This window comes from Anastrepha obliqua, chromosome 3 (genome assembly GCF_027943255.1).
Source record: "Anastrepha obliqua isolate idAnaObli1 chromosome 3, idAnaObli1_1.0, whole genome shotgun sequence".
NCBI lineage: Eukaryota > Metazoa > Arthropoda > Insecta > Diptera > Tephritidae > Anastrepha > Anastrepha obliqua.
Genome location: NC_072894.1, coordinates 62,174,480 through 62,186,710, shown reverse-complemented (window position 1 = coordinate 62,186,710; position 12,231 = coordinate 62,174,480). Strand labels below are relative to the sequence as shown.

General features: G+C 35.6%; 1 protein-coding gene across 1 annotated transcript in view; it reads left to right on the top strand.

Moving 5' to 3' along the window:
- Positions 1–12,231, top strand: part of LOC129240368 (dynein axonemal heavy chain 3-like) — a 321,108-nt gene that overhangs the window by 231,592 nt on the left and 77,285 nt on the right. The window contains exons 46-50 of the mRNA XM_054876125.1: positions 3,626–3,880; positions 3,984–4,103; positions 4,170–4,715; positions 9,538–9,849; positions 9,915–10,062. Of these exons, the coding sequence (XP_054732100.1) occupies positions 3,626–3,880; positions 3,984–4,103; positions 4,170–4,715; positions 9,538–9,849; positions 9,915–10,062 (1,381 nt within the window). The remainder of the gene's footprint in view (positions 1–3,625; positions 3,881–3,983; positions 4,104–4,169; positions 4,716–9,537; positions 9,850–9,914; positions 10,063–12,231) is intronic.

The window sequence follows — 12,231 nt, the reverse complement described above, 5'->3', positions numbered from 1 at the left end:
GAGAGCCGAATGGAGCAAAGGGCAGGTGATTGGAAGATACGATATTGAAATCTACACTGACGGTTCTAAGATGAACTGTGGTGTGGGAGTTGGAGCCACTCAACCTATCTCAGTCAATTCGACTTCCTGACTAGGTCCGCGCGTTCCAGGCAGAAATTCTAGCGATCAGAGAAGCATGCAAATCACTAAAACACTACAAAGAAGTTGGTGGAAGAGTAGCTATTTTTTCAGACAGTCAAGCAACTATCAAGGCTTTAGACTCCAACTCCATTTCATCCAAACTAATCTTAAAGTATAGACAGAAACTAGAACTACTTAGTCATTGGCTTAAAATTACTTTGATATGGGTTCCCGGTCATAGGAGCATACGGGGTAATGAGATAGCTGATGAGCTAGCAAGAAAAGGTTTGACACTACACATAGCAGAGGCGGGGACAGTCTCTACCCCACTGAACACAATAAAAGCATCCATTGTATCACACTATCATGCTTTAGCTGAAAGAAGATGGAAGCAATTAACTACATGTACTAATATACAACAAAAAAACATGGCCGTCGTACAAAATCCAAAGGACGAATCACCTGTTAGGGTGTTCTTGACAAAACATTTCAGGCATCACTGCAACCCTTACAGGTCATTGGAAAATAGGGGATCATGCAGCCAGACTTAAATTCCCCTTCAATCCCATCTGCAGAAGCTGTCAAGCGGAAATGTGCAGTAAAGTCTTTAGCACTACAAATTAATGAGATCTCAGATATCGAGATAAAGAATTTGCTGCTATACTTGGACCTCACTAAATAGATCTGACTGAAAAGCAAAAACCAAAACAAAAAAAAGACATCATCACACGAGGACAGTGTTGGTAAAACGGAGGTGGTCACTAATTAATATAATTTCAGTGGAAATATTGTACTCAACCATTTCAACAACAACAACTGATGTATCGATGTCCTCTTGGTTTAAAAAAAAATTAATAATTTAAAAAAATAAATAATAACTAGAAATATATTTATATATTGTATATAATATTTGTTTTTGTGTAGGGTTCTTATTGGAATTAATTTTATAACATTATATTTCAAAGTGATACATTTTTTTATATTTTTTTTATATTTTAATTAAGCTTATACAATGTTAATAACTATTATGACGGGTGATTTTTTAGCTATTATCTTTTTAAACAGGTGGTTTAAACAGCTGACGCACGTTTCGTGTTTTGTTTCACTGTCAAACATCTTAAGTTTGGTCTATCATTGAATTTTATTATAAAAATGCGTGTTCTGTTAAGAAAGTTTATCGCGCGCTTCTTCCATTTTATGGTCAGTTTAATCGACCCACTGAAGCGGCTATTCGAGCTATTGTGACTAAATTTAGAACCAAATTTACATTATTGGACATCAAACCACAAACACGGTTACGTAGGGTGCGAACTGAAGAAAATATCGCAGCTGTATCGGCCAGTGTTAATGATGACCATCAATTATCGATTCGTCGCCGTTCGCAGCAATTGCGCCTCTGTTACTCAACAACGTGGAAAATTTTGCGAAAGGATTTAGATGTGAAACCTTTCAAAATACAGCTGGTGCAAGAATTGAAGTCGAACGACCTACCGCAACGCAGAATTTTTGGTGAATGGGCTCTTGGAAAGTTGGCCGAATATCTACTTTTTTATCCAAAAATTGTGTTCAGCGACAAAGCTCATTTTTGGATCAATGGGTACGTAATTAAGCAGAATTCTCGGTTTTGAAGTGAAGATCAGCCAGAAGAATTGCAAAAGCTTCCAATGTATCCAGAAAAGGTCACAGTTTTGTGCGGTTTATGGGCTGGAGATATCATTGGACCGTACTTCTTCAAAGATGCTGCGAATCGTAACGTAACTGTGAATGGTGAGCGCTACCGTGAAATGATATCCAACTTTTTTTTGCCCAAAATGCAAGAGCTTGACTTGCATGACATGTGGTTTGAGCAAGACGGTGCTACATGCCACACAGCACGCGTAACAATGAACTTGTTGACTATCGATTTAAAGAAAAATTTCATGCATTTTTCTAAATTTTATTTGTGTTTTTTTGAAAAACTTTCCTATAGCTCTTAAAAGATCACCCTTCATAAACTGGGTTGTCAAGCAGCACTAGCATAAGAGACTATCAGCTGTGAAACATTTATATTCTTTAACACCGTGGAGCGGTTGCATGCATTTACTTTTCAGCTTTGATACTACCACAATCTGAATACGTTTAATGCTACAAAGAGATGTTTCGCAATTAGCAAAACCGTACTAGTAGCAGTTCAGAATTTTATTACAATAGCTCTGGTTATACCTACCATTAAGAGGAAGATGCGGTGCATATATGTTTGTATGTATATTAGGACGGGTCAAATTTTTTCTGTGCTTTGTTTCGGCGATTGAAGTATTCTACTGGTAATTCTACATCAAAAAATCATGAAAGCTTATTGTGAGCCTCCTTATTTGTAATTAAGTTTTTAATTCGAAATCAATTTATTTCTTTTAGAAAAAAATGTGCATACATATATATATATATATACATATGTATATACTTATTTTAGTCAAAGCTCACCTCTGGAGAGCATAGCACGGCAAAATTTACACCATTTAGCAATTTTTAAACAAAAAATTGATGTAGCAAGTATTTTAATATTACAGATTATTTTTTCCCAATTAGCTTCATAAAAACGTTCAAACATCAATTTAACAAAAGCCCAAGACTGTAGCCAGGAAAGAGCTATGAAAATCCTTAAAGACGCTCTTAGTGTACATAACTTACTTCATGAAGTGTAAATCAGTTTTCCTTGGGGCAATATGGCCTTAGTTGCCCAGCCCCAACATATACTTTATAAATTTATTTATAAGTATAGAATAAATAAATAAATAAAGATTTTGGAAATATAAAAAATCTTTCCGGTGTGATACTTCCCAATGAGATAGCTATAACTTTGTGACATTCTCTCTAGTCTTACCGCACTCTGTTCGCTCATTTCTTTCATTGATTGCTTTTTCAGTAAACCTTCGGCTAAAACCTCATAATATTTTATAAAGTGAACTAGAAGGATGTTTATACTAAACCATGCAATTTGTCTTCTTCTTCATCTTTATTATAGGAGTAGGTTCTGTTTTTTCAACGAAAAAAATGACAATATGCCACTGTTTTAAAATAAAAATATAGCCATTACAGCATTCGGATCGGGATCCAGACGCCCAGCACTCGTGCTAATACTTTGCTGGTCTTCCTGGAGGTCGTGGTGTTTTAAGTTGATTTTTCATCACAACCTTTGCCTAGCGATTATTATTATACATTATTTTCTTCTCTTGTGGCTCCATTTTACTCCGTCAATAATTTCGCACATCTCTTGTATTTCCCCATGTCGTTTAAGAATTACCAGTAGAATACTTCAGTTGCCGAAATTAATTCGGTTAAATTGTTTAATAGCTAACTGTGTATGGATGCGCGATGTGCTCGTACCTCACAATAACGCACCCTGTTTGCTTGGCACAACTATACTCGTAGTATATGAAAGTCACCGATAGATATCCTTATGCATCTATTTGTATTTGTACATATGTATGGATGTAAATAAATATATACATAAATATCCGATCTGCAGGTTTATGCCTTGGCCGGTTGACGCCTTGGAGCGTGTTGCTGAATATTTTATCAGTTCAATGAAATTGGGTCAAACACAGGAGCAGACTGAGCCCGGTGCTGGTGCCGCTGCTGAGCGAGCATCTGTCGATACCGCAGAATCAGATACTACAAAGAAAAGCGAAGAGGTAGAGGAAATCGTGCTCAGTGAATTGGAATTGGAGCTTGTACAAATTGTCATGCATTTCAATAAATCCGTCTTCGATGCCAGTGAGCGGTAAGTGTGCGCTTTCGTACTTTGTCAAACGAAATGAAGTACTAAGTTAGTAAACTGTGGCCGAATTACAAATATATATACCCCTTAAATTATTTAACCACAGCTGTTATTTGGAATTGGGGCGACGTAATTATGTGACGCCGTCATCTTATTTGGAGATGCTTAAATCGTTTAAAATCTTTTATGTACGCAAACTGGAAGAAATTACGAAGTTGAGAGACCGGTGAGGGTGTGCTTGCAATTGTACTTGATTTATTTTTTTAACTACATATATTTACCTACTCTGAAGCTACACCACCGGCTTAGAGAAATTGGACTTTGCAGCGGGTCAGGTGGGTGAAATGCAGGCGAATCTTTACGACTTGCAACCGAAATTGAAAGTGCTTTCCGAGGAGACGGAACGTATTATGGTAAATATTGAACGTGAAACGGCGGAGGCCGAGAAGAAGAAGGAAGTTGTTGGCGCAGATGAAGCTGCAGCCAATGAGGCAGCTGCCGCTGCTCAAGCTATTAAAGATGACTGCGAAAGTGATTTGGCTGAGGCAATACCAGCACTAGAAGCAGCTTTAGAGGCGCTGAATACTCTTAAGCCGGCTGATATATTCATTGTTAAGTCGATGAAAAATCCTCCATACGCAGTAAAGTTAACATTGGAGGCAGTTTGTGTGTTAAGAGGTTTTAAACCGGATCGCAAACCAGATCCAAGCGGCCGTATGGTGGAGGACTTTTGGGGACCATCAATGCGTATGATAGGCGATATGAAATTTCTGGAATCATTAAAAACATTCGATAAAGATAATATACCGCCGGCGAATATGAAAAAAATCAGAGAGAAGTAAGTGTGAATCATAAATTTTGTATAAAATATTTATTTCTATTGAAGTCGAGGCACATCATATAACGTTTCCACTGCAATTTACTTTTGGGTTGCTGCCGCTAGCGTGTTAAAGCGCAAAAACCAGCCAAAACATTTGTCAAGTCGTATATAAATATCATAACCCAAGCCCGGTGGAAAAAGATAATAGCACTAAAACAAAAACAACAAAAATTGGGTGCGGCTTTTGGTTTCTAAAATATTAAAAACAGTTTCTACCTAATTATTGTGAAAAATTTACAAAAAATTTAAACCTATTTATTTGTTCAATAACATATAAAGGAAATATAATCACTAGTCTCTATCTGCAAAAGCGCAATTTTTCAGTAAGCTGAAAACACTGTTTAGACTGTTATTTTAAAAGTTCTAATAATACAAAGTACCCCACCTGTCATGAAAATGCACGTTATACGTGTAAGTATATTGAAACTATAAGGTGGCACAAAATTAGCCATCGTATCGGAAAATGTATAATTTTTGCAAATGGCGTCATACGAGGTGTGTTTAAAAAGTATCGCGAATTTTGTGTTTATTCAAAAATTATTCATTTATTCATTAATATCTATTTTGTCCCATTCAAAGTAATCCCAATGAGATATTATGCACTTGCGGCAACGTTTTTCCCAACCTTCGAAGCACTTCAAAAAATCATTTTTTTATCTTGTTTAACTTCTCCTTCGATGCCGTCTTTATCTCGCCAATTGTAGCGTAGCGTCGCACAGTGGTGCCACAGCGGCCAAAAATACAAGGAGTCGTTCTAGAACTTTGAAAATTTGCAGAAATCACTTTTAAGACATTTTAAACTTCTAGTTAAAAAATCAAAAAAATCCGCCCACTTTTACGCCTACCTCCCACACAACCTTAACAATAAAGTAGCCATAACTTCCATAAAATTAAAAAAAAAATAACAAAATTTTGTATACTTGTATTTTGTGTAATTCCTAATATTGGGTAATAATTTTGTAAAAATCTGCCCCCTCTTACGACCACCTCCCATACAATACTAACTTAAAAAATGCTCTAACTGGCATACAATTTTAGGTCACACTTTAAAATTTGGTACATTTACGTTTTAAAAAGTTTTCAATATTTGGTGTGAATTTCAAATTATTCCTACCATTTTTACGCCTACTTTTCATAGTACTGCAATAAAATTTTTTTTTTTTTCAATCTTTTAATAAATTTTTTACATCATCATGGTATTCCAATTTCTTTAACTGCAATTTTGTTCTAAATGAATTAATATATGGATCAGATGATATTTGAAGATGATGCATCACATCTTCATTCGTAGAAATGCGGGAACTTTTACGCAAATGAAATTTCCGACAGTTTCTGTAATTCTTATTCATGGCTTCATGAGCTTCTTCAGATAACATTCCTGTAAAACAAAATATTAATAGTTGTGATTAAATATAAACATTTATCAAACAATAATATAGCAAGAAAACATACCTATTGGCAATATAGCCTCAGATACAATTTTACTGCCATGAATCAAAACTTTATGTACAGTAATGGGCATATAATACCACGCATAAAGTTCTACATATAATTTTGCAGTGTCCATGCAATAGACGTGGAACTTGTTGGTATCTATAGGTTTCCTACTATTTATGGTATTTAAAATAATTTTAAATCGGTGAATTAAATTTTTATTAACACCAGTTATGTCAGCCGTTGTTTCTGGATTTTCAAAAAATCTTCGAGAAACATTTCCATCATTGGTTGTACCCATACCCTGCTTAACAATATCAACTTTTAATCCCAGTGCTGATCTAAAATTTCTTTGAATTTCTTTTTTAGTTTCTTCCTTCTGATCTTTTGTATGTTCATTTGTCCTCCATGCTGCAAAATTTTTATTATATGCGATGTGCAAAATACACTCCATAAATTTAATTCTCGCATGAAGCGGAGAAATTCCAAATTTCAAAGATTCAGCTGAATTTTCTCTTAAAATCACAGCATTTAAATCGTTCATTTCAGTGGGCTTTGCTCCACATATAAAACAAACTGCCATAGAGGAACTTTTACTAACAGTTGTAGCAACTTTCCCATCTATCATCGTCATCGCTAAACTATGTGATATTGTAAATTTCCTATTAAACACCTCAATTTCAGAATTTTTCAAATTTTGAATTTCATAATTCATTCTATTTACTCTCCCACCACTCGCTTTGGCGACAAGACTCGCTCCGACTATTGCACGTAAACATATGCATAGCGCGCAGTGTGAATTTCGCGCATGGTTGTTTGTGGTTTTTGTTGTGTATAAATCGCTGTGCTAAGCTGTGCTATGTCTTGTTTTCTTTAACTTTTAGCTGAATTTTCAAGCTTTAATTTGATATAAGTCTTAATGCGGTGCTCAGCGGTGCAATATATTTTCTAGTCCTTTGAAAATGATAAATGTTCATTTTTTTGGGCTGTATATATGCTACATGCAACTTTTTTCCATTTTTTAGGAATTTATTTTTTTTTTTTTTTGTAATTTTTAATAAAGAAAAATGGTTCTTACGAATTGCATTTTTAGAAATGTTGTGTGATGTTTCATATGTAAATAACAAGCATTCAAATATAGCACTTTGAACTCCCATATTTCAAGTATGTTGTCATACCTTAACTTTGACATACTGTGTACAGAAAAATAATAAAGATTATGGTCTAAAATTTTAAAACAACAATTCTTAATTAGTTGTTAATAAATTTTGAAAATTTCATGGAAATCGAACGATGTGAAAAAAATTGATTTATGGCCGCAGTCTACATGAAAAGTGCCCACTGTGCGTCGTTCTTTCATGGGCCTCTTCAGTTTCGGGAACAAGAAAAAGTCACAGGGGGCCAGATCTGGGGAATACGGTGGCTGTGGTTTCATTAGTGTGTTGTTTTTGGCCAAAAAGTCGCACACAAGCAACGATGTGTGAGAAATATTTCTTCTTCCACAAATCCGGAAGTTTCTGGCGGATTGCTTCGCGCAAATTGCGCATAACTTGCAGGTAATATTCCTTATTGACCGTTTTACCCTGTGGCAAGAACGCGTGATGCACAACGCCCCTGCAATCAAAGAAAAAGGTAAGGAAAACTTTTACATTCGACCGAACTTGACGCGCTTTTTTCGGTCTTGGTTCGTGCGGCACTTCCATTGAGATGATTGAGCTTTGGTTTCCACGTCATAGCCATAAACCAACGAATCGAATGGCACAAGCCAATCGATATATCTAGGTCCTCAGCAACTTCTCTAACGGTGATTTGACGATTGGCCAATACCATTTTCTTCACTTCATAAATTTCTTCGTCTGTTGTTGAACATATGACTCAGTCAACATTCGGAATGCATCCGGGAACTTAATTTCGTTTTTCACACAAAATTTGACACAGGTTCCTTGATTCATCTTTTTGAATAGATAAACATCGAAAACGAGCCGAAACACGTGCAAGCAAAGCAACTGAACATTCAAAATGGTCGAACTGGTCGGCATGAGTGAGAGGCATGAGTACCAATATATGGTCACAAAAAAATCGAAATTCGAATATATGTAATCTGCGAAAATTCAAAATACGCGATACTTTTTGAACACACCTCGTATGTCAATTGTATTGGACACTTATGAACTAGACGGCTGCGGAGTGTGTAAAGGTCAAAATGAAAAACCACCCTATAGTTTTCTACTTTGAATTCTTTTCATAACTCTATTATGTTCTTTAGCAGAAATAGACAAACATATAGACATACGTGAAAGACGGAGACTATAAATCTCCATTAATTCCGTTCTATTCATGACACAGGCCGACAGCATCTCAGACCCAGAAACCGGACTATATATTTTCGAAGGTTTATGATGCGCTGAATCCAAATTTGGCCTCAGAATTGCTCTATCAGTTCTAGTTTTCGAGATATCCTAACCTAAAAGTGCAAAAAACACCGTTTTTGCCCATATTTGAGGTTATGTAGCCTCGCAGATGTTTTCTTTCACCAAAATTAAAGGATAGCATCTTTAAATACAAGCCTTCTTTTTTGAAATGGCGTTGAGTTTGCACAAATATCATTTTTTTCACTGAGATATCGCATTTTGAAATTTTCCTACACCTGAAAATCGATTGAGATAACATAGGTGACCTATCCATCGGCACTTTCTCCGCTTGATTTACCCTGGATGGGCAACAGCTAGAACAAAAATGTTAGAGATATTACTAGAAACAAAATGTTAGAGATATTAGGATGTTTTTAAGACAGATATTTCGTACCCATTCTATTCTCGTTATAGCAAATTATTGACAAGGTCTCCAAATAAATGAAGCATATTCCAACCTCCAACACTGCATTCTTAATAGCAATAGTCAGTAAATTTTTGCTGATAATTAATTCCAATTACTAAAAATTTCTAATGATAGTTAAAAATCAATGTACAATCAACAAATTAAGTAAATCAGTAATCCATAACAATTTTCAAATTTGTTTATCAGTAAAAATGTATTGCTTACTGCAGTATATTTTTCAGTAATCCGTAAAAATTCAACTTTACTGCTAATGCAAAGTGTCCATCTACGAAATACACATATTTTCTAAGAATAACCTAACCTAATTAAGTAATAAACTTTGTGCAAGGATTTAATTAGTTACATATATCTTTCTTATCTGAGCTAAACTCGAAAAAAGTCATTATCTTTGTATTACGCACACCAAAAATTATCCCTTGCCAATTTGGGCTGTTCCGCTGTGATATAAAAATTGCTTTATGAAAGAATAAAAATTGAAAACTCATCAAACCATTATTCCTCCCATTAGATATATTCCAGATCGCGATTTTGTACCAGAAAAGATCAAAAGTGCCTCTACTGCCTGTGAAGGGCTTTGCAAGTGGGTTCGTGCCATGGACGTCTATGATCGCGTTGCAAAGATTGTGCAACCCAAACAGCAAGCACTTGCCGAAGCCGAAGCTGATTTAGCCTCACAGATGGAGAAGTTAAATGCGAAACGAGCAGAATTGCAAGTGATCCTCGATAAATTGCAGAAGCTGAATGATTTCTTCGCAGAAAAATCACGTGAAAAGAAACGTCTAGAGGACGAAATCGATAATTGTGAAAAGAAATTGAATCGGTAAATTGCGATAGATAACCAGTTGCCTGGTATGTAGATTACTAGTATTGTTTTTATTTTATCAGAGCCGAGAAGCTGCTCGGTGGATTGGGCGGTGAGAAGACCCGTTGGTCCGAGGCGGCGCATAACCTACACAAATCTATTAACAACATTGTCGGCGATGTTTTGTTAGCTGGAGGTGTCGTGGCATATTTAGGATTCTTCCCCACCGAGGTAAGTAGGCTGAGCGAGATTCAAATAAAGATATATTTCAAATGGAAGTGAAATATTCTAATAAAAAATGGAAATCTTTTAGTATATAACTCATTTTACTATAATTCAAGTACAGTGGTACATTTTCGTTTAAACGCATTGCATTTTTTTCGTTTACTTTAGAACTGTTTTAAGATTACAACAATAACAACAACAAATATTCTTCCAAACAATAAAAGCAAAGCAATAGATAAGAAACAAATGCAACGATGGTTTACTGTTACCTTAACGAATAGTTTGGAAGAATATTTGTTGTTGTTATTGTTGTAATCTTAAAACAGTTCTAAAGTAAACGAAAAAAATGCAATGCGTTTTAACGAAAATGTACCACTGTAATTGTTTTCGCTTTAAATTAATTTTACAAAATTTTACTTTGGCCCTTTAAGGACCAAGAACGAACACTTGTAGGTCAAAAGTATGTATGAGGTATGTGCTAAGAGTATTTTCGCCAAATTTTTGGGATTTATGTCCAAACTAACTTATCAAAATGAGTATATTTAGCAATACGTAATTAATCACAGGCATGAATAATGAATAAAAGAACCGAAACAAATTTATTTATATTTTTAAAATGAGTGCACGTAACGAAGTTGGGTCTAAGATTTCGAAAAGTCCCAAGACGAGAAGCAGGTAACGTGTTCAATATGTGGTGGGGTGTTAATTTATGCCTCTTCCACCTTCTTCTTCAATACATGTACATTTGGGCGAGTTTTATTAAGTCGTTTCAAGATGCTCGCATTTATCCAAAAGTAGGTATGGCACCGCTCATTTTCTTTAATTTTATATGAGTTGTATTTGTTTTCTGGGGTTCATCATTTATATGAGTAATTTGCTTTATTTATAAGAGAGATATCACTTAATTATTGACCGATTGCACCCACTTTGAGTATAAATTTACTTTGAATCAAGGAAAGTGTACTCGGCGAGTTTTGGCAAGGTCAATGAAATCACTGAGGTGCGTTTTGAGTGCTGGCAGAAATTCACTCGGAGATTTTGATATTGCTTACAAAGAGGTGGCCACTATCAGAAGATACTTTTTCTATAATTTGATGTTTTGATGCTATGGATTTCGAATCTGAGCCAACCGAATGGCAATCAGGCACAAGGCAATTCGGCTGATGGTTTCAAGCACACTCTGATACAGTAGTTGTAGGTGGTTATACTTATGTAACTAGACCTTAAGATTTATGGTAATCGCGCTCACCGATGTGTACGTATATCGCGTTTATTTGCCATGAGACACACAAAATTGTGCCCTTAGAAAACAGCTGCTTTCTTTTGGTTTCATATTTAGAAACAACATCTGTTTGCTCTTGCTTCCACCGACCATTCAAATGCTTGTATACATACTTTTAAACTCTTTCGGTTTATCCACAACAAATTTTCATTGTATAATAAATCAAAGCCAAAGCCAAAAAAAAAGCAACTTTAAAGTTATTTTAGGAAAAATTATAATTTTTATAGATTTATTTGGTTAATAAAATGTACTGTTTGGCGACACTGTGTGGTGAGAGAGCAATCAGCTGTCACGGTGTCGCGGAAGAATAAAAATTATACTTTACATTTTACAAACGTACACGGAACATGGTACCGTAGCACGCACACGGTGATGAGTTTTCATTTACATAGTGCTGTCATAAGTTTGGTCGCGTCAGCTGACATGGAAAGTACGTTTATGTCGGTGAGTGTGCGCACCATTAGTCGCTATGTAACTAGACTCGTTGGTTATCATAAACTCGTTGATCTTAGCGCTTATAACAAGTGAACGCCGTTTTATAAAATGAAGAAATTCATTCGGGTTATTGCAACCACGGACGACGGGCGCGTGTTTACTCTTCCATTCTGGAATACTGCCATTTTTAAGTATTTATAAATACGAAGTTCTGATAATACGCAGATGACTTGGTCCTGATGCTATCGGGACCATTTCCCTCAGTCATAGCTGAGATTTTGGTAAGGCTGTACTCAGTCGCTGGGCTAACAATTGCGGCCTTCGAGTCAACTCTTACAAAACGGAGCTGGTGCTATTTACCAGAAATTATCCACCCTTTCGACTTTAAAAACTAAACAATTAAACAACCACGTTCTCTCGCTTTCATCGGTAGTTAGGTATAATATCTTTTCATCGAC